General features: G+C 37.9%; 1 protein-coding gene across 1 annotated transcript in view; it reads right to left on the reverse strand.

The window, feature by feature from the left end:
• The window catches only part of ofcc1 (orofacial cleft 1 candidate 1), an 88683-nt gene that overhangs the window by 47721 nt on the left and 13861 nt on the right, over nt 1-27101 (reverse strand). Inside the window, 8 exon segments of the mRNA XM_087788374.1 lie at nt 4895-5016; nt 7493-7584; nt 13553-13826; nt 15651-15765; nt 15857-16005; nt 19214-19423; nt 25480-25591; nt 26753-26814. Coding sequence (XP_087644500.1) covers nt 4895-5016; nt 7493-7584; nt 13553-13826; nt 15651-15765; nt 15857-16005; nt 19214-19423; nt 25480-25591; nt 26753-26814 — 1136 coding nt within the window.

Here is a 27101-nt window from a genome sequence, read left to right on the forward strand (position 1 = left end):
CAGCCACAGATCGGAGCAAGGCGAGCTAGCTGAGAGAAATTAGGTCAGTGTGTCCCCTTTGACTCTGCAGTTGGAATAGTAGACGTGTTTCTACGAGGCCTGTTCTGTACTTACCGTCAGACTCACATCCCAGTCTGGTCTTTGAATCATCTCTGTCAGCACTTGTTACACACTTATAAATATTAGGATAGGAATTTGTCAAAGTTTTGCTTTGTAATATCACAACACTAGAGCAGGAGTCTCAAACTTTTTTTTTACACCATATGTTTCTTATATTTGTTGTCTCCTTAATTTATCCTTATTTTCACTGCATAGCTAAGATGGGACATAGTTTTAAAAAGTGAAATAAAGTGACATAAATTAGTGAAACATGGTGCGAATCCAAAGTAAAGAAAAATACAAATTTAATTTAGATCAAATACATTCGGAAAATAAACTGGCCTAGAGACTCACAACTATAATTTATAGTTTGTAAACATGCTTTAAACAGAAAAAATATACAGAAAATATACATATACTTATGTTCAGTAAATTTCTCGTCAGACATGATTTAATTAAATTTCATTTAAAGTGACTTATCATAACAAAGTTATCTTAAGACTCTTTACAATTTAAGTAAGACATGTGTTTGTACCTACAACAAGTTTTGGGTGAATATTGATCAAACGATCTTACAAAATAATACCGTGGGTCACCCAGCAACACTTGATCCCAAAAAGATCATTGGAAGGTCGGCTTATTTATTAAGTAAGTAAGTAATTTATATTTGTTGAGCGCTTTTCCATAATAAAATATATGCTTAAAAGGTCAAGTAAGGTCAAAATTCTTGCTGCAGAGTTCTGTATTAACTGCAGGCGAGACAGCTCCTTCTATTTTATTTTATTCTATTTTATTGAGCTACTTTAAGAGATTGAAAGAAATAATTACCGATCAATTCTTTGCAATGAAGATGCATCATCTTCCCTGACTGTGCTAGTAACTAATCAAACCTTCAACCACAGAACCCTCCATGATGTCAGATATGTGTATATCGGAAGAACATCTCATCAGCATTATGTTGATAATCCTATGAGAAAAAACAAACATATGACGTTTTTCAAAATAAAACGTTTTGTTCTTCTCATGGAAAGAAGCAAGTAGTCCATGATGGTTTTACCTGTTAACACTACCTTTCTCTCTTCCCATCAGCATCAACCATAATTGATATGAGAATCCGGGGACATATTTCAGTGTAATTATAGTCTTGATAATTAGAAAATTCCGATCTAATTGGCTTGTTACGTGAGTTTGATTAATGCACTTCATTTTGGGAAGGAAGTGATGTGAGGATGTACACAAGGGATGCGAATGCAATAAAGAAAAATGTTGATAGGAAAATAGGAAAGAGTTTTCAAAAGTTTACAGATGTACTTCCTTTTAAGAAAGGCTTTGAAATTATATGAGAAATGTAATTTACATTTTCAACAGCAAAGACTTTAACAGACTCTTAATATCTGTAAACAATGACTTGATCATCTGATTTGCACATCTTTTTCATTGCACTCTATAATATCTCATGGCTCTGTCGTGGATCCATAGATGGCAGCAATATGCTTCAATCAGAACAGAGAGATACTTTTCAGCTCATTGAATCATTTACAGTGCAGTGCTCGCAAGAAACTATCAAGTGCTATCAAGTATGTTAACTTTGTCAACACCTGAACAGCCTGAAGAAATTAAATGTTTTCAGGACTCGAAACATTAAGTTCACAAATAAACGTGGGCTTAAAGTTAATGTCCCCCTCATTATTTGTAACATTTACACAGTGAGAAGACAAGAAGAAACAACACATGCAGCCAAAGACGATTGTTTATTCGCAAGCCTCCCTTTTATTTTAGATGTTTGTTATTATAAAGTCAAATAACACAAATGTTTTAAAGTGAGTTAGAACATTTCCATTCAGGTGCCTTGAGAATATGGATTGTTAAGTTTTACTTATATTATTATATAAGTATTACGATGCCTGCTTTGAGGTTTGTTCAATAGTAAGGGAGCGAAGATTATCGATAATCCATTGATTTTAGTTATACATACCAGTAACTAAATTACGTGAAAGAAAAAGGGTTTCTTGAAGATTTTTCTTATCACGATTCATTGACAGTGTTTTCTTACTTTCTTCACATATGTGTTTGTGGTATCCCTTGTGTTGTCTCAGGGTCAAGGTGATCAACCTCATTTTCTACTCATCCTCATGTCTTAAATGTTGGGATTCTTTTCTGGTATCTGTTCCTTCTTAGAGCTATAGACACAATTTTCTGTTCATTTGAATGTAGTGACTGGTGCTCAGTTGACCTCATCTCGCTCTGGAACAGATTACTCTGAAAATAATCCCAACCCTTACTCGACATGAGGGTGAGTAGAAAATGAGTTTTGAATTTTGGGTGAAGTATCACTCTAAGTCTAGGGACCTGTCTCCCTTGTAGTCCAGTGTTAGTCCAGAACTTGTCCAAGACCCGCTTGGTCAAAAGTGACCATACTTTCCTGGACTCTCGCCGACAGAAATCCACTTGACAAAAGAAACACTGTCAGAAACGTCGCACGCCAACAGACCCACTCGGAGGAAATGGCTAATTGTGAAAAACACTTCATCGTGCCCCTTTTGTGCGGAGCCTTGGTTCTTGGTGTGCGTTTGCTCTCCCTCAAGTTAGTCCCAGTGTCGTCATTTGTTGGCAGGATACGCTGGTAATCATTCGAATTCCCCCAGTGTGTTCAGAAGATGTCAGGGAGTAGTCTCTGATCTTGTTTAATATGTGACCAGCAGCTATAAATTACCAACTGGCAGAAATGAGGAAACATGGGTACTTTTAAATCTCCAGGGAGGGTTTTCTCTGCGTCTCGCTCTCCACACACACACTTATTCAACACTTGCTTCGCCCCTAGTGTAGCATGTAGTCATCCCCTCCCCTTAATTTAGTCTTCCTTCGAATAAAAACAAATACCTGTGACTTTTCTGTTGAAACAAGCTATTTTGCTCTGAGCCTGTTTTGACGCTCGATGGCTGTACATTCGGAGTCCTTTTCAACTTACGGGCGGAAGTGTTTGAAATCCACCGGCGACTTCTCGGTACCAAATGTATATTTTATACACATCAGCTTTTCATTATAAGAGATCGCTCTAAGCCACGGTGCGGAGGAAAACAACTTTTGCTTCCTCTTTTTGTCTGTTTGTTGTCAAACAAAATTGAATCATTGTGAAGAACTTTTTTCAGTCCCTATTTTTCATTGAACCTGGTGATCCAAAGGCATAACATTGATGAATGCCTGTCAAAACAAAAGTAGTGAGTCAATATATCGTTTTTCTTTTTAAACTAACCATCCCTTTTTTGTCCTTACTAGTAAACTAAATGAAAACCCTATGTGTACTAGTAAACCAACAGAAGTAAGTGATCCACTAGTTCACTAACTAGATTAACAGTTAAGGCCAATTCTGACTTTAGCGTGTAAACTATTGAGATTTTGAATTAGTAATGCTGGCTCACTGCTTTTTGGTATGTTAATCATGAGCATTGAATAATACTGAGGTTGCTAGTTTTATCCATGCTGCTAGTGATTGAATTAGCATTATCCTTCTCACTAGTGAAAAAACGTTTTAAATCACTGGTTCAGTAGTGATGCCATATCATTTTTAACATGTATGCATTTACAACATTACACTGGTTAATTTTTTTTACATCTTTTTCACTCCACGAGTTCAAAAGTTTATATATGATGTTTGTTACTAGTTTAGTTGTGTGTCGTGACTTGTGAATTTGTTCACTAATAGGGTCAATGAAGTCTTTGCTTGTTAGGTAAATACAAATATTTCCGCTAGATAACTAGTTCATACCCCTTTCGGACCGTTCTTGCTGTTATTAGTTTACTAGTAAATATCTTAGTTTACTAGTAAGGGAAAATGTTCAAGGACCTTAGACCGGTACAACATGTTTACAATAGTTTTTAGTTCAAATTTAGTTTTTCTTCTGTTAACTACTGTGTATTTTTCACCCTGAGCCAGAGACAACACAAGGTATAGTACAAACGCATTTGTTTTTTTGGGGGGGACTTTGGGTCACCTTGACCCAGATACAACACAAGGTGTAATACAAACACATTTGTTTTCTGGCCTTTGTGTCAACTTGACCCAGAAATAACACAAAGGATACTACAAACACATTTGTTTTCGGTGTCCAGGTCACCTTGACCAATAGACAACACAAGGGATACCACAAACACATCCGTTTTTGGGGGCCTTATGGTCACCTTGACCCAAGGACAACACAGGGGATACCACAAACACATTTGTTTTCGGGTGTCCAGGTCACCTGACCCATAAACAACACAGGGGATACCACAAACACATTTGTATTCAGGCCTTCTGGTCGTCTTGACCCATAGACAATTTGTTTTCGGGCCATTGGGTCACCGTGAACCAACAACAACACAAGGAATACCACAAACACATTTGTTTTCGGGTCTCTGGGTCACCCTGACCCAGAGACAACACAATTTATACTACAAACACTCACTTGTTGTTCAACAGTATGTGTTTGTCACTAACAGTGCACAAGTGTGTTATACATTTTGACAAACAGTTAGTCTTGAAGTTTAAAGGTGTTATGACCAAAAACATTTCAGAATAATTTTCTGGTTGGAGTTTTTTCCCTGAAGTGGTTAGTCAGAGTTAGGAAACATCGATGTCAACAGATGCATTTGTTACGTACTTATTTATTCTTCAGTCAGTAACATCTACTGTACTCTGAAGTCTTGGAGGCGATTTAAAAAAAACTCTATGATGACACTAGAAATGAATGACGCCTGACATTCATCATGACTGCATCCTTTAGAGGAGAAGAGGTGAGTAAGACAATATGCTTACTGTAAGGAGAAGGTGAAGTCTTCCATCATCTCCAACGAAAGGTTCTGCCTCTTGTGTTTGCCGGGCTCGCTGCCGCCACTCGTGCTCGGGCCTCGGCTATTTGTCTTCTTGATTGGCTTCTTCTGTGGGAAGGAGGAATCATGGGAGAACATACGGATGTCATTTGTAATCAAAGCAGGAAGCAGGTCCGTGAATTTATCTCGGGGGTTGCACGGCGTGACAGTGACAGGATGCGCGGCGGCTTCGCCCGCAATCTCCGCTTCGTCTCCATTGACAACAGGCAAAAAAATCACACGCCGACGTGTCATCACTGGAATTGACTCCATCTACAGTTATGCAGATGTTGAATATGATTGAATAGATTTAAGCAGCTGGCACTTGTTTTTTGTTTTTTTCACTGTCATCATCATAAACAGTCAGATGGAGTTAGGAAGTGTTAAATATTTCACCAAGGTACTCGGGAGCGTACCATATTCCTTAATCCGCCAACATGTTAACGGCGTGCTTTCCTTGGCCCTGTCAGCACAGCCTGTGTTGCCCTTGGGTGAGCTTAGTGCCTTTCTGCTTCAAGTTGTGAAATACTCGCGCTGATATATGGTAATGAAACCACTGTCGGAAATAAGCAACCTCTGCCTCTCGCCTTTTTTTTTTTTTAACCTATTTATTTCATCCATCTTAACTCCTCCTAAAAATAAAAAAAAGAGGATTAAATGGACAATGCCCCAATAAACGCTCCATCCGTTTTCATTTATTTGCCAAAGAAAGCTTCGATTCCAGAGTGATGGTCCCAATAAAAAGCAGGATAGAAAGAGTCCAGGGTGAGAAATACTTAGGATATATGAAGCACAATGTTCTTCGGTGTCTCCAAACAATAAATCCAATGCAATACCTTAAGAGGAGATTCTGTATATAGCCGAGGTTCCTGCCCTCTGGGCAGCGTGGTCGCCTGGAGAAAATTCATTTTAATTAGGGCTTCGCTGCAGGTTGAATGGTTGAAATCTGATCCGCTGGCCAGGGCAGGTTGGAGATCACTCCACTTAATCATCAGACAACTGGGTTGCACGCCGCGGCGTTTGACAGCATTAGGGTTTCGAGAGGAGGGTCCGTCCAGGAGAGAAAAAAATCTTTTGTGTCCAAACTCAACCTCACAAGTGGACAAAATACTTGTGTCGTTATATTTTACCAAGAAATAGTCATTTCATTGTCATCCACTTTAGGTTATTTAGAGGATAACATTAGCTCCTTTGCACAAACACATTTGTTTATGAGCCTCTGGGTCACCTTGAATCAGAAACAACTCAAGGGATACTTCAAACTCATTTGTTTTCTGACCTTTGGGTTACCTTGACCCCGAGACAATACAATTGATACTACAAAGACATTTGTTTCCTGGTCTTTGGGTCACCTTGACCCAGAGACAACAGAAGGGGTACCATAAACACAGTTGTTTTGCGGTCCTTTGGGTCACCTTGACCCAGAGACAACACAAGGGATACCACAAACACATTTGTTTTTGGGCTTTTGGGTCACGTTGACCCAGAGACAACAGAAGGGATACTTCAAACACATTTGTTTCCGGGCCTTTGGGTCACCTGGACCCAGAGACAACACAAGGGATACCACAAACACATTTGTTTTGGGGCTTTTGGGTCACGTTGACCCAGAGACAACAGAAGGGATACTACAAACACATTTGTTTTTGGGCCTTTGGGTGACCTTGACCCAGAGACAACACAAGGGGTACCACAAACACATTTGTTTTCAGGCCTTTGGGTCACCTTGACCAACAGACAACACAAGGGATACAACAAACACATTTGTTTTCGGGCCTCCAGGTCACCTTGACCCAAACACAACACAGGGGATACAACAAACACATTTGTTTTCGGGCCTCCACATGAATGGGGACGAAGTCAATTTATGATTTCTCACTATTTTTTAGGCCACAGAATAAACTGCAATGCTTTATATGGCCCCCGAGCCTCGGGTTTAAAAATGATTAGCCTCAATGGAATTGTTGCTGCAACCTTTATTATAAATAATACTCCCATTTGTATCAGTGTTTTTGGCTTCAGCATCCAAAGTGACTTGACTTTTAATATTTTTAAAGGTAGATTTGTTGCAGTCTTATTGACTTGTATCATAATCTTCACAACAACAACAACACAAAAAAAGACAAAAAGCCACAGCGGAGACACAAAGAAGGCTCCAGCAATACTAATGTCACTTCACAATTACCACTTCAAAGTATGGGGTTCACATGCAGGCTTTGATTAATTTCGCTAAAGTCGTGTGAAGCACAGGAAGGAGACTGTTTAGTGGAACATGAAGGGGGCTGGAAATCACAGAGGCCTGGCTGGCGTTGCTGATTTCACAGAAGTTTTGGCTGCTTTGGGTTGTCAGGCTGATCAAAAATGCCTTTGATGGCTGAAAATACCTGTTAGTGTGAAATGTATTTTGACAAATCTTGGATAATAAGGCGAAAAGGCTGCGCGCCGGGATGAAGAGCAGGCGGAAATAGGGGGGGGGGTGGGTGGGAAGCAGAGAGGGGTGCTCATTTGAAAGGTGAGAACACTTCCTTCTAAATCACAGCGTTACCTTGAAGGGAGTCCCTCCCTCGGCTTTCCCCCGGCACCGGTCGTTTTTCTCTTCGCTGGGGCCGGACCAGGCTCCGGGTGAGACGTCCTTACCTGAGCCGCAGAGCCAAAGGTTTTAATGGTGAAATATTTGATGATACAGAAGATATACAAATGATGTCTTGTTTCAATAGCATATGTTATTTATTTAAAATAAAAAATATATAAATATATAACTATTTATACCTTAATATTTGATATATATATACAGTATATATATATATATATATATGTTATTATGTAATACTTGTGTTGTGTGTGTTGTTATTATTATTGTTATTTATTGATCCTTTTTTTATTCGTAACTCATTTTATTGGATTGTAAACAAAAACAGGATTTGTCGTGGTGACATTTAGAATGAAATAAAAAGAGATTAAAACAATAAAACGCCATAAATTAAAATGAAACAAGAGGCATTACCATAAAATGGCATATAAATAAATCATTAATGAAAAAATGAATTTAAATAAATGTGATTTAATTAAAAAATATTCACGTGAGTGGCACTAAAGTGCAGTGATCACAACTAAAAATACATATAGCCTTTGTAATATTACCTATTATACATAGAAAAGTATTTTATTTAGTATTTTATTAATTATATATTCTGCTCATTAAAACCAAGACGTTTCCAGCTGTTAGGAAAAACAATCAAATGTATATAATATAGAAGAATTTCAGATACTAAATTGCTAATTAATAAAAATTATTATTTTTACATTCAGAATGTTTTTCTATTTCTGATTATATATAGTGAAATTCTTTCCAAAAAAACCTTTATTAATATTATTTTTTAACTAAAATCCTGTTTTTTTTATCCGCTTTGTGTCTTGTTTTCTGCTGTAATTTAAATGGTAAGCCACCAGATGTGTGTCTCACGCTTGAAGAGTCAGAGATCTGCATTATTTAGCATATTAACATTCACGGAATTTTAAAACGGGGTTCTCGCGTTGCCTGGAGGTTGTAATTAAGTAAACCTTAGCTTAATACATGTAAAACCTCACTATGTGAAACTTTCTTCCAGCCCGTGGAACTCGCCACTTCTATATAAGACGCGTGGAAGCCGCCGCGCTGATCCCTCTCGCTCCGGGATTTTCAGTAATAATAACTTAAATATAGGCAACACATCATATCGCCCTGACAGTTAAATTGTTCTTATATAGCACCAGGAATCTGCTCGCTGACGCTTTATAAAAAAAAAAAGGATCTGGAATGAAATTTGGTCCTCACACAGATGTAGCTTTTAATTACCTCGGCGGTAAACATTTGGAGCGCCCACAGTTATATTAGAATTAATGTAACATTTGTTCTCTTGTGCATGAAATAGCTTTTAATGATACACACAACAAAGATGTGAAGTGAAATGAAATGTGTAGAATAAATTCCCTGAGAATTGATTAAAGTTTTATTCTGGAGGACGGAGCAGTGGTCAGTTTCTGTCTTTTTCTTTAAAAAAAAAAGAAAAGAGAAATAAAGAATCAATTTTCTCCCGTCCCGTATAGTTAGCATCATGCTAAAGCTAGCACTTTATATTCTATTATCAGACATTTAACGCATTTGTTTTCATGTAAAACTGTGTCCTACATGACATACTTAAAAAAAAAAAGTACATATTCCAATACTTAATTATTTTCAACTAAAATACCAGTGATGGTTTGATGAAGCTTCATGAAGCAGTGTTTATTTTTAGAGCCCACTAGATGGCGCTCTCTGCACTATTTTTCCTTTGGTTTGAACAACTTTCATAATGAAACAACACGTCATTTTTAAACTAATAGCGCCACCTACTAAGCTCTAGACAATATGACACTGTTTCATGAAGCGTCATCAGTAGTGATTGGCCCGATGACGTTTCATGAAACAGTGTCATTCTTTTCAGAGTCCACTAGATGGTGGTCTCTGCACTCTTTTTCCTTTGTTTTGAACAACTGTTCTAACAACCCACATCATATGAAACCACAACAAAAGTGAAAGTATTTTTTAAGAAAAAAAAAACTGTGGACAAGATAGTTATAATAATAGTAATTATAAGGACATGAAAAATGCTGTGTATCTGTTCAGCTCCCGTATCCAACTTAAAACACACACACACACACATAAACACACACACGCTCCTCGATCCCTGTCGTTGCCAAAGACCACCATCGGATTCATATTTTGACCACAAACACACACTTGTTCACTACACAAGGCCTGATGTGAGCGCGGGACCAGTGCGGAGGCAGCATTGACAGCCTCAACAGCTCAGGGCTGCTGCCATGAACCGGAGCCGAGGAGCCGCAACGACCCTCCGCCTCTCCAGGCACTCAAGGCCGACAACAAGCTCATTGTTGTCCCCGATGATGCACCGCGTTCACAGCTTTAAGAAAAGAAATACATTCTATGATAATACTTTTGGACCACAACAAAACTTCATAACTTGATATACTTCTATCCGATGTAATAACACTGTAATAAGCTATGTTTAATTGATCTAATTATTTTTGATTTTTCATTCATTAATTTTCTACGCCGCTGAATCCCTTCAATGGGGGTCCCTTAGGAGGGGCCTATCCCAGCTTCTTCTGGCGAGAGACGGGGGACACCCTGGACAGGACGCCAGTCTTTCACACACACACTCATACCTAAGGACGATTTCCCTAAGTTCCCAATTAACCTCTGTATGTTTTTGGAGTGTGGGAGGAAACCAGAGTACCCGGAGTAAACCCAGAGAGAACATATGCACTACCTCCCCGACCTGGACGCAAACCAGCAACCTTCTTGCTGTGAACCTTCGCGCGCCCCTTAATTTGTTTCATGTGTTTAAAAAAAATACTTTTTTTTCCGTGCATACAAAAATACTTTGAAACAAAGCGAGATATGAAGACAAAAGGAAATTGTACTTTTGTCAAAGAGGCATTTACAACAATTTAGAAGTTGTATGTACAGGAAGTGACTCTTTTTGTCACTTTTTTTTGGGGGGGCAATTTGATATATTTTAACAACTAAATTTAAACTGCTAGGAACATCGTGTCTCCAACTTTTCACACATATTTCAGATTGTCCCTGCAAACTTGGTCACTCATCCTCAATCGGTGGTGCAGCCTCCCACACCAAACTCTAAATATAAAACATGTTTTAAGGAAACATAAAAATTAAATCAAAAAATGAACATGATGTTGCTTTGAAAAAATGTGGTAGTTTTATGTGACAACTCGGGATAAAAAAAGACAAAAAGAACGTGTAGTTCTAATAAAAGCATTTGTACCGAACAGCTCTGGTCTTGTGGCAGAACATTAGAAAACGTGACGCTAATCGAATTAGTCACTTTCGCTCAAACAAACCCAAAGTAACTGGATCATTCAACTTAATGTGAAAGGTCACTTAATCCCGGGCCCCCCCGGCTTATCTCCATGTTTGAAAAAAATATATATTCTCCCTCATGCTTGGATGACTTCAAGATATATATGTATATACTGTATATATATATATATTCATCTATTTGTTGACTGACACCTTGTTAACAGTTATTCTCTTCTTTCTTTTTTTTCAATCACAACTGTCAGAGTTATTAACTTTTACTGGGATGTCAGCGAGTGTAATGGACACCTCAACTCATGCTGTTGTTGTTCAGTGGGGATTAATTAAGTAAAGGCCCGAGGAACACACGTTTTCTAATCGCACTGTCAAGCTCTGCTGTGTCAGATGACAAGAAGTCCAGAAGTACAAACGTGGAGCGAGAGGAATCTCCACATGGAAAACATCTGAAATGAAATTTTTCCTTCCAGAGGTGTATTTCCATTTTATTATTTCGGGGGGAGTGAGGGGAGGTGTGGGGTGGGGGGGGGGGGGGGGTCAAGGTTAAGGATTGTCTACCCAATGGCTTCCTCTGACATTGACGTAATCCCAGTCACGAGCATAACTCAAGCCAGAGGTAATGCGTCTTGACTGGCGCTGGATGCGAATGCGGCACAAACGTCAGGTTAGCTCAGAGCGCGGCGTGAACGAAACGCTGGACGGAACACCTTTTGATCCAGTGTTTCACTAACATATCGGGTTCACTCCCCGAGCAAACCTTTGCGTGGACGTGTGTGTGTGTGTGTCGAGGAAGCCCCCTGACTTGAGTACACTTCAACATGAATCCCCCCATAGCGAGTGCCTCTCTCTTGTCTCCAGAACTTTTTTTTTTTTTTTTTCCCCCTTCAGTCAGTTCGTTGGGGACACTTCCCTTGTGGGTGTTGGGCTCTCCGTGGGGGGTCATAGGTCAGTCGGCGGAGGAAGCGACAAGCTGTGAAATGTAAAAAGACCAATTTCTTCCACATGTTTCAGTGCTGGGAGAACACTGCCGAGCTGTCAGACGACATCACGTTTAAAATGGGCCAGGGTGCTACCCAGCAGACCTGTCACAACTCATTTGTAATTAAAAAGCCCGTGTGATGTTTGAAGCACCCCAGAAACTTTTGAGCTCCGTTAAATAAAGATGAGACTCTCCAAGAAGACATTGAGTCAAAGAAAGAAGATGCAGGACCGTCATATTTGTCCATCAAATGATATGGACGGGTGAGTTTTTTAATGTTCACAAATGGAACCATGAATCCCAAATGTTCCAAGAAATAATCAGCCAGTTGTCTCAGCAGGTTTGCGTTCGTCCAGCTCGTACTCTATGACAGGTTTAATAAATCAAGGTTTCAGGTTTGTGGCCGATTTATTTTGGACTGCGAGTGGAAATTGGAGGGACCACATCTGAATATACAGTGCGGACCCTCGTTCAACTCAAGGGTTTTCTCAAGCTAGCCTTCATGATGCTGTGTCATCGTGTCAGGTGACCTTTGTTTCCTTTCTTTTGATCTGTACTGTGAGAAGGACGTGATATAGTAGTTGAAGATGCACTCTGTGTTTTATTCTTTATTCTATTTGTATTTAATTTTCAAACCTTGTGGCACCCAATGAATCCATGTGTTTATTAAAGTCTTTATTTGCAGAAATAAATGACTAATTTAAGAAGAACTACTTAATCTTCAAAACAACTTGTAATTTAAAAAAGTTAGAATGAAATAACTCATTATTAGGTTTTTTTAAACAGCAATTTTCATTAACATGCGACATGAATGAGTCTGAATGTGTTTATTATAATAATAATAATAATAATTAGTAGTAGCAGTAGTAGTAGTAGTCGTATGTATAGTATTGTAAGTATCATTATTTATTTGTCATCATTATCATCATCATCATCATCATCATTAGTATTAGGATTAAAAACATGATTATGTTTCCTATTATTATTATTATTATGTTAATATTAAAAAATGTTGTTTTATTGTTGCTAATATTATTATGAATATTGTTACAATACTAATCATAATAATTAGTAGTAGTAGTAGTAGTAGTTATTATCATAATTATGAATACTGTTTGTATTATTAGTAGTATTTTAATCATTATTATTACCATTATTGTAATAATAATAGATAATATTAACATCATTATCAGTATAAATATCATGATTATTAATACTTTTACTATTGTTATTATTATTACTATTGTTAAAAATATGACAATTGTTTCTATTATTATCATTACTATAATATATTTATTATTATTATTATTATTATTATTATTATTATCATTATATTACTATTATTGTAATAATAATAATAATAAAAATATTAACGTCATCATCATCACCATAAGTAGTATTACGATCAGGATTATTATTACTATTGCTGTTAATTGTATTAATATTATTTATGGTTTTGTTGTTATTATTATTGTTTCAATTACTATTATTATTATTATTAAAAATAAAACTACATAGTATTATAGTCATTATTATTACAACAATAATAACAACAATATCAACATCATCATCATTAGTAGAAGTTAGTTTTACCTCAAGGTTATTTTCACTGAACGAATTCAATCCTGCCTCCAAGTAAAGTGAAATCTAAGAGCTGTCATTTCTTCCATCCCAACGGTTGTGACATTAGGGTGACATTTTCCCCCCACTGTGTCTGAGTCGGGGGTTTAACATTGAAGCCCTACCTGGCAGAGATGATGAAGAGCACGCAGAGTCTGCTGACAGGTGGAGGGGGGACCCCTGGTGATAATGGAGAACACCCAGCTCCGCTCCCCTGCAACCGGGGCCGGCGTGATGCTGCAGGTGGGGGTCCGGAGGAAGCCGGGACCCTGACAGGGGCTTAAGCTGTGATGGTGTTTGACTCTGATGGACCTCGCGTCGGAGCGCGGCAGAGGGGGGCATCAGCAGAGTGACGGAACTCTGCGACACCCCAGATGCTCCTGGCGGGAGACGCTTAACCTGGAACAAGACAAACATGTGGACAGTTGTCGCTGAACATTAGACATCCACACCTGTCGCCAAACAACTGCAGTGAACATACGATACACATAGTAACAGAGATTTGAATGAAACTCTGTATCATTTTAATGACCTTATCCTGCTGTATAAAAACTATAACTTATATTATTACTTTTGAGAACCTTTCCTTCATCTCAACTTTACCAAATTTTTAGTTTAATTCATTGGACTTTAGTAAAATAAAAGGGCTCCAGTTTTACATAAAATAACGTCAGGAAATACTACATTTATTCACTTTATTGTGCTTTAAATCCATGTTGTTGCCCCCCAAATACTGGCAAAGTCTGTTTATGTAAAGAATCAAAGCGGCCCGGTGATGAAGATACAATAATACCAACAACATGTCGCAGTCAAAGAAGAACATCAAAAGCGAAGACTAGAACAAAAAATGTCTTTGTTAGGATTTAACTCGGTAAAGATGTTAAGTTATCCATCAATGCTATCCCAAATGTATCCGGCACCCTCTGGGGTCTTTCTTTATTTTTTATTTTTTTAGATTTCGCATCAAAAATAACAGCCAGAAACAAAGCTGCCATATGACGTGAACAAGAGAAGGTCATTTTAACGGTTTCACAATTTTAGGAAGTTGTAAATTAGTTTTAGAGTTTGAAGATTAGTTTCACGCAATTGTGAAATTTAATTTTGTTGTGTTATCTCTGGGTCAAGGTGAGGGTTAAGAGTTTGCAAATTTGTATTAAGAAGTTTTACTTTCTGTTTCAGAATTTTTAAATTTGTTTCAGGAAATTGTAGTTTTGTTTTTGGAGTTTGTAAAGTGGTATTTAGAAATGTATTGTGTTTTTAATTTGTGTCAGAGTATGTATGTTTGTTTTAAAGTTTATGAATTAGTTTCACGAAATATTAATTTTGTTTGAGAATTTGTTAAATAATTTCCAGAAATCGGTTTCAGAGTTTATTTTTTTCAAGAAGTTCAAAAATTGTTTGTAAATTTGTGTTTAGAAATTGTGTTTCAACGTTGTATGTTTTTATTGAGAAATTTTACTTGTTTTACTCTGCTTTACAATTTGTAATTTTTGTTTCAGGGAATTGTGGTTTTGTTTGGAGTTTGTAAATGTGTATTTAGAAATGTAATGTGTTGTAAATATAAAGTGTTTGTAAATGTGCATTTACAAATTGTAATTTTGTTTAAACTTTGTAGATTTGTATTAAGAAATTGTAATTTGGTTTTAACCTTGTACATTTGTATTAAGAAATGTATGTTTCTGAATTTGTACATTTGTTTCAGGAAATTTAAGTTTTGTTTATAAGTTTGTGAATTTCTGTTGGAAAATGTTGTTTAAGAATTTGTAAAATACTTTACGAAAATTGTAAATTAGTGTCAGGGTTTGTATATTTTTTTAAGAAGTTATCGCTTTGTTTCAGTGTTTGTACATTTGTATTAAGAAATTGTAATTTTTGTTTCCCAATTTGTAAATTTGTTTCAGGAAATTGTACTTTTATTTGGAGTTTGTAAATTTGTATTTAGAAATGTATTGTGTTTGTAAATTTGTTTCAAAGTTTGTGAATTTGTTTCACTGAATTTTGTTTCAGAATTTATGGAAAACATTGCTGGAAATTGTAAAAATGGTTACAGAGTTTGTATATTTGTATTAAGAAATTATAATTTTATTTCAACGTTGAACATTTGTACTAAGAAATTGTAATTGGGTTTCATTTGTTCGTGCATTTGTTCTTCTGGGGCCACCGTAGATGTGTGTGATATGACTGAAGATGAACTGAAAATAATACAAAACAACGAGGCGACACCTGGAAGTACATGTTGCACAGCCAGTGGTCGAGGTCAGAGGAGATGAGACCCTCGATCTTTTTGAACTGGTCCAGTCGAGAGTCTGGTTCTCCTCTTAAGAGTGGGATTTTAAACCTGCACGGACAACAAACATGTCTTCTTAGCATAAGATATTTCAAAGACGATCATGCTTAACTTCTTCTAAACTAAACGAGTATCTCCTCACCTGCCTCGCACCACGTTGAAACTCAAGTCACACACAGGAAAAGCCCCCCACGCTTGCACGGACCTCACGCCACAGTTCGGTCCGGGCATTTCTATGAGCCGAAAGACCAGGACCATGGAGGGGACCAGCTCTCGGGCTGCAGGTAAATTCTGCAGACACACAAGGAAGCCACGTCACGATCAAGATGAAAAAAAACACTCGCCTGCAGGTTTTTGCCCCGGATCAACGTTTGCACACATTCGCCGACTCATCAAGATGGAATGACGGGCCATTGAAGACGAGCCCTCAACCACAACGCAAGAAAAAAAACAGACGCACCAAGTGTAACAAACAGGACAGGAGCCCTCGGGGATCCACTTAATCCACATCCTAGATGTTAAAATCCCCTTTAACTTATTTCTGTGATCTTTTTTTTTTTTTAACTTTCTCTCTAAGTCTACTTAACTGCCATTCCTACCCGTCCAAACTCCGCAAATTGCCTAGAGAGATGTTGTGATAGTGGCTCTGCAATGCACAGATATGCAGGGCTGATAAAGACTGCCGGCATCAAACGGGGCGGAGGAGAAGTCGAGCAATGCCGTTGCAGACGACGAGCATGACAGTTAGCGAGGCTGCAGCGCCATCAATCAGGCTGATGATATTAGGGGGATCGTGCATGAGGCAAATATGGTTAGCGGTTAGTGTTCGATGGCAAATACATACATTGTTATTTACCAGGGAATGGGTGGGTTTGCTTAAAAAATGAACTGACAATGTGGTGTGCGGCACTTCATCCATCACCGGAAAGGGAATATTTTATCCCTTTATTAGCTGTAATGGAAAGAGCATACGACCTGTTTTAAGACATAAATCATGTGTGTGCCCCCCCCCCCCCCCCACACACACACACACACACACTCAACTACATCACCTGCTGGGGTCTGACAACACACTCAAATGTATGAAATAAGAACCTGCTATAGTTATTTGTAACAAGAAGTATGAAATGTAAAATAGTTATTTATGTGCACGAGAGTCTTGTGTGAATAACTGCGGCGGGTGTTACATTTAATGAAGTGAGAAATGAAAGGAAACACAAAAGATGAATTTGCTTGTGAACCAAAATGGTCATTTTTCCCGTTTCCATCATCATAAAATTAGACCAAATTTCATGGATACATGATAACAATACTAATATTATGTTATTATATAATTATTATTATGTTTAGTAGTAGTATTTCACATGTTTACTCAGATAAATGTGTCTGTGTGTCTTTTTCTATGTAGTGATAAAAAAAATATTTAAACAATTTGATTAACCTCATCTGTTCTTGACACTCGTCATTGTTCTTTTAACCCTTGTGTTGTCTCAGGGTCAAGGTGACACAAAGGCCCCCAAAAAATGTGTTTGTGGTATCCTTTGTGTTGTCTCTGGGTCAAGGTGACACGAAGGCCCCAAAGAAATGTGATTGTGGTATCCTTTGTGTTGTCTCTGGGTCAAGGTGACCCGGAAGGCCTGAAAACAAATGTGTTTGTGGTATCTCTTGTGTTGTCTCTGGGTCGAGGTGACCCGGAAGGCCTGAAAACAAATGTGTTTGTGGTATCTCTTGTGTTGTCTCTGGGTCAAGGTGACACGAAGGCCTGGAAACAAATGTGTTTGTGGTATCCCTTGTGTTGTCTCTGGGTCAAGATGAATGAAGATGTATTTGTCCCTGAGATAACACAAGGGTTACGTAAGTAAGCGTCTTTCACGGAGCAGGAAATGTTGACCTGAATTATTTACATTTAACAAATAATTTGAAAAGAAATGTTTGTTTTTTTATTCATTTTTATTTTATTTTTTCTTCCGTTTTCTAATAGGACCCTATTTGGCCGTAATGATGCCTCTCAACCTCATATTGGACCCCTAGTAATGTGCTCTGATTTGAGTCTCCTCTGGATGACTGAGCTCCACAGTTTTGCTTGAAAAATTAAAAAAACTGCTAGACTCAACTTTAATGTCAGAAATGCAACATGAAGGGATGTATTTTTAGTAAAAAAACACTTCTTTTTCACTTTCAACATTTCCTCCCAACTGACACAGAAAAACATCATCCCCCTTAAAGACTATTTTTGCCAACATTTAAATGAAACTGTGCTGATTCTGTCTGAATCCAAACTGCCGTGCACAAAGCCAAGGGTGAATGGAGTGAGAGGAGTGAGGAGGAGAGAAAAAACATGCGGCTGGATTCCTCCTACAATCACTAATTCCTCATTTCCTCTTTGAGTGCTCCCCTAAAACCGCCACAGTGTGGGCAAGACATCCGAGTCAATCCTGACAGACAAATGTGATCGGCGGTTCTTCAGCGATCGCCGAGGACAACGGCGGCAACTGTCAATAGCCGAGGGTTTTGCGGGGAGAGGAGGGTTTTGACTGACGCTGGAGACGCTGTACTTAAACCTTTTCTTCCGCCCTGAATCAGATCCCAGGTCTGCATTCAGTTCATGCCAGCTTTTGCCCAGTTCTTTCTGTTTGTTGGGATCTTGAGACAATCGTATCTGGATGCCGGAGCTTAGCGAGTACGCCCACCAGCGTTCTGACAGTGTCCACATGCGCTCGACGCTCCGGCTCAGGCCTTTAGAGTTGCCATCACAAGCCCCTTCTGTGGAACCGTGGAATTAGACGGGACGTTGGATTTAGTGGCGTCAGCTCTTAAGCATTTGATTATTTTTTTTTACATGAATGCATGCAGTTTTTTAATCCAGTGGTCAATATGAAGTGACCGAAAATAAACTGTAAATATAGACACCATAAGGACACCAAATCTCCTCTAGTGACGTGGATTAAATTGGATATTCCCTACGATAAAACGTGACATACATGCCTTTTATTCTGATAAAAACCAATGTGTGAGTGAGTTATTGATCCTAGATTGCAGGGATTTAACGTCACAGTACACATACAACATAAAACCCTTTTATTGTGGAAACTATCCTCATCAGAAATGACGAATCGGTACGAAGCTCGTTCATATTACCGTGGCATGTTGAATAGTCGGCTTTGATCAGAAGGGAGAGTTTGTTTTGGGTTTGAATCTCTTTTAAATTTCCAACCGAAGACTAGTGTTTGCATTGTGGGCTCGCAGTGCCAGAATTATTTTCAGATGAGGTATATGTTTTACATTCATCGCGATTCATCTTGTCGTAAACATGTTTGGGGAATAAAATTGAAGGCAGATTCCTCACTTTCTTTCAAGATAAAAATATAAACTGTCAAATGAAGGAAAAAAAAGTTGCATCACTCGTAGCCTTCATTAAAATGTTGCTTTTTTTTTCATCCAAAAGGTTATGAGAAAACTGCATGTTATGAATGAACCATATTATTTTCCGAGCTCTTACCAAGACCAGATTGTGATTAACGTGCAGGTCGACGTCGTAGAAGCGGCCCTTGTGTTCCACCGGCTCTGAGGTAACTGGTCCGTCTCGCTGTTGGCCCCAGGTCATGGCGGGACCACCGAGATAGCTGTGGAGAGCCACGCTCACTGCATAGAGGCCCCTTGGAAGTTTGTCTTTCAAAGCCCTCAGACAAAACACACACACCTCCACAGGCTGGAAAGTTGACGTCTAGGTAAAATAGAGCAATGACAAGTCAAATAAAAAGGCAGATTTATTATTTATGATTGAAATATATATTTCTATGAACATTAAAAGAAACAATTGAATTATGCACCACTGAAGTAGGCTAAAAACAGTAACTTGCAAATGGGTTCTGTTCCAAAGTCAGTATTACATCACTGAATGTTGGTAATTCAGTCATTAAATTATAGTTTTGAAGAAAAAAGAGAAAATATATTTTCACTTTCCACTTTGTACCTCAAATATTACGAATGGCTGGAGTCAGGGACGCCATCTTGCTTTAGAAGACTGTTGAAATATTCCTTATTTAAGATTAAAAAAGCAAAAAAATGTATTCAAAATATCAGGGAGGTGACTTGCAGCATTTTCTGTGAGGATTTGTGTTTGTATTGTATCCCCGTGTTGCGTGGTTTTACTCTGGGCACTTCCTCCCAAAATGAAAAACATTAAAAAATATATATATAAAGTCGTTGTTGTGATGTTCACACATTTAAACCCTAAAACAGAACATTACTCAGACAAAAGGCTAAAACTTTGGAAATACTTTCAAGGTTATTTTAGTATTAAAAATGTAAGATAAAAATTGTGAGCTCATTTGCTATTTATTCTTGGTATTTAGACAAATTGACACACTTGTGGAATTCTATTAGAAAATATCAGAATAAAAGTTGTAACTAAAGCCGCCTAAGAATGTAGGCATTAAATGTAAAGTTGCATTTAGTTCATTAGCCATAACTGTATCTTACACACACAGATATCCCTCAGTAAATGATGATATGCTTTGCATAAAATTGAGAAAAGCTTTCGCTTTGGGCCTGAGCTTTGACAAGTTAACGCTTTTCCTTGACTTGAGCTAAACTCTGGGGTCCTCGCAGTTGTGTATTTGATCACGTAACATTGTTAGCTCGGACTCTAAACACACCAGGCACATCATCCACGGCAAAGAAAAGCTTATTTTACAAAAGTAAACAACTATTCCTTCTTAACAAATAACGTGTTGACAGTTTACGTACACCGTTGACCTATGTTGTTTATTCTTGTAACTTTCACCGACAGTTTGACTCGGTAATGATACGTCAATAACTCATTTAGTTACCATGGTTCATTTGCACTTTGTTAGTTTTCTGTTGCATCTACTCAGTTGTGTTAGTTTTGCACTCGCTTATTAAATAACTCTTGATTCTTGGTGTGATATGAAGTCGTCCATGAGCCCCTCAGGGGTGAACAGTTGCAATATTAATTTATTTTCTCAGTTGTCCATTCAGTGTTTGATCAAGTGAAAGTTTTAAGCCAGTTGTTGGAAGATTATCATCCCCTTCAGGCTACACCAGCCCACTTCACTTTGTTTGTTTAACTGTCATGTGTCTTTTTTCAAAACCAAGCTGAATAGACAGAAACAACTATAGTTGAAATTGTTCTTGTTTATATTGATAGAACGCCAGGAAAAGTATCCATTAACAAGATCGTGTCATCTCAACTTTGCTGTCGCATGGATCAATATGTGCACGTGTTCGTGCGCGTTTAAGTCTTTTATTTATTATCGTTTTACAAGTCGTTTTTTTAATCTTTATTTTTCAAAAACCTGAGTAAAATCATAGAGCAGGATGGAAGAGGTCCTGAAATGGCGAGGTTGAGCTGCAGACCCATGATCCGGAGTCAACAGTGTTGTCGTTAAAAACCCAGTCAGCCCTCCTACATCACTTTTGTCCTCGCGTGCAACTCTTCCGTTTGCCTTTAATGTTGTCTTAAATCTCCATGCTGGACTGCAACAGACCTCAGGAGATTTAGTCTCTAAGTTTAGTTCAGAGAGGAGGGGAAATGTCTGACTTTAAAAAGCAGGAAAAGCGCTATTTTTCTACCTTAATTTTGGATAATTTATTAGTTAAAAATATATTGTATGGAATGTATTTAATGCAAATACATGCATTTAAAAAATAATAATAATAATTTTAGCCTCTTTTTCTGTTAATATGAATGAAATATGATTCTAAAGGAAGTCTAGATATTCTAGGTACTCTATCGTACTTCTGTTGTCATGGAAGTTCTGCTGCGGTTCTGATGCTGTTCTCAGTTTGTTCTGCACCACTTTCTCCTTTAAGGGTTTGAATGTTCATTATTATTAAAGATGTTATTTTGCCATCATTTGTACGAGGGAATATTTAGTTATTACAAGCAAAGTGAATTCATGAAAGTGGCTGAACTCTTTTTGCTTACTGCTTGAACAAGATTTTGTTTTTCCGATTTTTTTTTTACTGAATAATAGATCCGCACATCCCATAAAGAACATACTCAACATCATAACCAACAGTTTCTGTACATATTGGGCTTCGAACGTGCGAAAGTCAGCGTTTTATTAAAGGGTAAATTCACCCAAAATTCAAACTTCACTCATTTTCTACTCGCCCTCATGTCCTCTAAGGGTTGGGAGTAATCTGTTCCTTTTTAGAGTAACAGACAAAAGTGTTTGTTTGTTTTAATGTAGCGACTGGAGCTCAGTTCGTCCTTGTTCAAAAATGACATACTTAAAAACATCCAAATATTGCGAGTGCTTTCCCGGAGAACTTCCTGTTTGTATCCCTTGTTATTCTTTAAACTTTTGCTACAAACAAGCTAAAAATACAGACTTGTTTAACTTGTCTGCAACAATTCCTCATGTTCAGGCTTCAATACAAGATAGACGTCGCAGACGAGAAATTTGGAGGTATTTGAATGTTTTTAAGTGTGATTTTGGGCGAAGATAAAGAAGCTCTGGTCTCTCAATCAAAATGAACAAACATTTTGTCTAAAACACTTAAAAGGAATAATCCCAACACTAAATCAACATGAGGGTGAGTAAAAAAAGATTGAAGTTTAAATGTTGTGTGAACGATCACTTTAATTATTATGAACAATACAAGACAATTGAAATGAAAACATATATACCATCTGAAAGGAATAATTTACTAAACTTTTTTTTATCTCAGATTAACAAATTTTAACATCTTAAACTTTATTTTACTCACAAAATGATTGTTTGTATTTTGTGTATCACCATTTTGTGGACAGTGTTTAATTCATAAAAAGTGCTTCAAACACAAGAGTTTGATTGTCGTGATGATTAAGATTTCACTTTATAATTTACTTCATATCTGTGTGCATTTATATCTCCAGGTTTGCGAAGGAGGTCACATGGATTCTCGGGACAGACGTGTCACACCTGTCAATCCCACCACTTTTCAACGTCTTTTCATAGCAAATCAACAAAAAAAACAATTTTAGCCGAAATGAAATCATTATAATTGGTGGCAAAGCGGTTTAAGCCCACATAGCTCCCATTTAGAAGGAGGCCTGGAAAGAGCAACCTGGAAAGGAAGGAGAGGAGGAGGAGGAGGAGAATCAAAGAGAAGTGGAAGAAAGATTATAACACTGGTGTCCAATTGAAACTATGCAAATGAAGAGCTATTGTTATTATCTGGCCCGCATGCCTGCACATTGTAAGACACGTATAAAAGAGTCAAGGAAAGGTAAAAGTGAAAATGAGCCAATTTTCCATATCAGAGGTGGTTTGTTTGCCCGGAGCCTGAGTTGCGCCTCAAGTACCATAACATTACAGCACTCCTACAGATGAGATCAAAGGCTCAAGAGAGGGATCCTCCGTGCTTTTTTTTTTTTCTGGCAAGCGGCCGCTCTTTACGTCAAAACGTCTTTTCAGGGCTTTCCACACATTGACTGATCGCACAAAATGCACTCTTAATAGAGACAGGAAATGCACGTACAAAAACTTCCTTTCTTTCTAAGTACAGGCTAATATTCAGAGATTAAGCTTTCTCCCTAATTATTTTCATTTTAATTAGTAAATCTTAATTAACAATGAACATTTACCCTTTAAAAAAATTTGGCTGCGGAGTGAAGAAAAGGGGGTGAAGAAAAGAGAGAATAAATATGACAATCTTTTCGGGACCTCCAGGCAGGATTACTGATGCAGGCTGACTTAGTTATTAAACACGTTCTAAATTAAATGCCTCCATGAATTTTGCACAGAAATATATTTTCATAGTTTGGCATGCCAAATGTGACATTTTAGATTTCGGATCCATCTCGCCGCCGCCGTTCGAGAGAAATGTCATATAAACAAAGATTTTGTCGTTTACTGACGGATATTACTATGCGTGGCCATTGCTTTTCCCTCTCCCGTCTTTGCCCCCTATCCTGCCTTCGCCGGTTGTTTCAAGTCAGCAAGCCATAAAAAATCTTTATCTCAGTGAAACACAGCAATTTGGGAGATAATCGAATGGTGACTTGGGGGCACGAACGCCAGTCTGAGGAATTATACCACAATCTCTCCTGCATTTACAACCTTCCTCAAAGCCAGTTGTCACCCTGGAAGGAAAAGCCCCTGACTGAAGATTCATTACATCTTTAAGCCAGCATGGTGGCATGGTAGCACCAACACAGCCCTCCTCCTACAGCTGACGCTCCCGTAAAGCTGCGTCTCTTTCTTCTAAACCCACTTGCTTCCATTTCTTTTCCTCCATTCCCCTTCTTCCATCTCTTCCCTCCTACATGGATTCCTAAACGTGCAGACAGTATTCAGTGAAAGCGGCGACCCATCTTTGTGTACTTACTTACATACATATAATATGGCTGGAACCTGCATAGGGAAGATCCGCGTTCAATAGTTGCCACGTCTGAATGTGTCTGCCTTCTAAGTGGCGTGCCGCTTTAAATAAAGGATAGGCCTCTTCATAAAGAAGGAAGAGAATTTCCCCTTTTCATTAGAGGATTTCACATAATTACATCATTTGATTGTTGTTTCTATAAATAAGCCCATTTCGCCAATTGGTAAACATTTCAAGGATCAATGCAAGCGATACGAGCGTCTCTTCCTTTCATTTCTTAACAGACAGAAATGGTGGTTGTGTTACGATTTCTATGGTGCAGTTTCTTCAACATTACCTCATGATACGGTGATACCAAAGAACGTTGCCAACGCAGCTAGCATGAACATATGCAGCTTTTTTTAAACAGAAAGAGAAATTCTTAGAAATGATTGCATTGACAAGGTCACCAAGTTCCAGCAATAGTTCACCCAAAATCTTTCATTTTCTACTCACCCATATTGGCATCAGAGGGTTGTATTTTCAGAATAATCTTCTTTTTTTTTTTAGAGTTATAGACAAAAATGTTTGTTCATTTTAATGTAGCGACTGGAGCTCAGTTCTCTTCATTTTCATCCAAAAAGACTCACTTACACAAGGAATTGTTCCAAATAACTCTTTATATTTTACGTTTGTTTTTAATAACTAAGCTCCAGTCGCTACATTAAAATGAACAAACATTTTTGCCTATAACTCTAAAAAAGAACAGATTACTCTGAAAATAATCCTTTCTACCTATTTCTAAGTTTTAAGAAGATAGTAAGCAAAACATGTTGATTTTGACCAAAGACTTAAATGTTGAACAAAGGATAACATACAAAAAGATGAATCTCTAAAAACGGAGAAATGTAAAAACAAAACATTAAACAACAAACATTAAATATTTAATTACTGGAAAAAAAGTAATTGCGTCATTCTGTTGATGACAAGAATATACTTGCTATTACATAGAATGTGTAAGGCGCTTTACCAATAAATCTTGCTTTCTTACTTACTTAGTAAATTACTTTTATTTATCTGAAGAAGTAACAGACGAACATATTGGGACACATTTATATCTTGAATACTGCAATTTTATCATTTGTGTGACCTCATTTTGTGTACTAAATAATCCATTAAAAAGCAGATATTAACTATAATACACGACTATTTCAGTTAAAATATATATTTTTTATTTCTTCTTAGAAATTTTGACTGAAATTCTATACGATAACTTGGATTTTAAATATATATAAATATTTTTCATCATAATCTTATACGTAGTAATCATTGTTGACTTCAAAAGTGTGAAAAATATACCATATTGTTTTTATAAATATTTAAAAAGAAGTTGTCTGATAGTGTTGTTTCTTCCACTGGAATTAATTTAAAAAACACGAACAACAAGCTTACCGGCCAACTAACTGGAGAGACCAAAGATTGTGGGACTTCTGTGTTTTGCCCAGATCCAGCCACGGCTTCCTGGCCTTCACCCACCACCCGGAGTGACTGGCTTCTCCCAGTCCTGTGATGAGACACCAACACAGGCGTGAACACACAATGACGGCCACAAACAGAAGCTAACCCTGTTAACAGGCACCTTCATTTTGGACTGTTGTTTCACTCTCTAGCCAACAGCAGCTCAATCTAATAACAGCACAACAAAACACTTTTCACGGGATCCCTCGCACTGCCTCGCTCCTCTCTCTCTTTCTCTCTTTCTCTCACTCGCTTCCTCAGCCTTTCAATCTTATCAGCGGTAATGTAATAAGCGGTTGCTTTGCTCCGTCTCCTTGCCACCTCTCTTAATTCCTCAAAATAAAGCAATATCACTGGGGCCCTGGCCTGCCTGTGACTGGGGATAAGATGCTTGTAAAAGGAAGGATAATTCAGCAAATAAATGCTCAGCATCAAAGGCAGGCACTTGCTCTTTTCTTCTCTTTCTCTCCCCCCTCTCTTTTCGCCTATCAAAAGTATTACATGTGCTTTCATCAGTTCACAACAAGGCACAATGTGCTTCTTTAATGCAATTACTCGACCCCCATTAAATCAGAAAGAGTGGAAACAAATGCATTACAAAAAAAACACATCTTTCCCCATTTCTCTTTCATATGAAAAATTATTTCTCATTTGATTTCAGGCAGATGTAGCCTTAGGTGACATAGAGAGAGAACCCGAGTGTATAATATCCACCATTGGTATCAGAATCGGAATTTAAAAAGGTTCAAAGCCGTCGATAGGAGGTCACTTCGCGAACCTCCGTTTGGTACATTTTTCTGACAGAGCTGGTGACCAGCTGACAAAACAATACACAACAAGCACGCTGGTGACGCTGACGCGTGATTTCCTGATTGTGTTACGTCAGTCAGCGAGCGTAATTAGTTAAAAGTTAACGTTGGCCCACTGGGCTCTGGACTAGATGTGATGTGTGATCTCTGCCCGGAGTGGACCGACCGAAGAGCTGATGAGCCTCGGAGCGTCACGACAAAATAGTTCTCCGTCTATTTGTTTGGCCTTGAGCCATTCTACCCACAATGCAACGCCGGGTTGACAGGGGAAGCCATGCAGAGGACATGTGGATTGCACGAATTCTCAAATGTCAATTGAAATACAAATAAGATTGTTAATTACACTCAAGTGGCTTAAATGTATATGTGGAGGGAAATTGGAAATGAGCTGAACTTACCACTGGTGGAGCGTGTTCAGACCCCGAGGTGGTGCTCGGCTCGCTGTCTCCTCGCCGCCTCCCTGTGAATCAGACGTCTTTCATAGCATCGGTTTAGTTATTTCACTTCGACTGTCCAGTTATTTGACAATTAGTAAACACAGGATCAGAGGCAAAATATTGTAAAAACAAGATAGTTTTACAGTTTTAAAATTAACAAAACGTTAAAAATATCCAAAACCCAAACAAATACTTTGATACTCATCATGTGGTCAAAAAGATTGATCTCAAAGTCTGAAATACAACACATTATATCTAGAGTATAGAATAATGGATGGATACATTCAGTCTCCATCATCAGTCGTTTCAT

Source organism: Callionymus lyra, chromosome 4 (genome assembly GCF_982586985.1).
Source record: "Callionymus lyra chromosome 4, fCalLyr1.hap1.1, whole genome shotgun sequence".
In the NCBI taxonomy this organism is placed as follows: domain Eukaryota; kingdom Metazoa; phylum Chordata; class Actinopteri; order Syngnathiformes; family Callionymidae; genus Callionymus; species Callionymus lyra.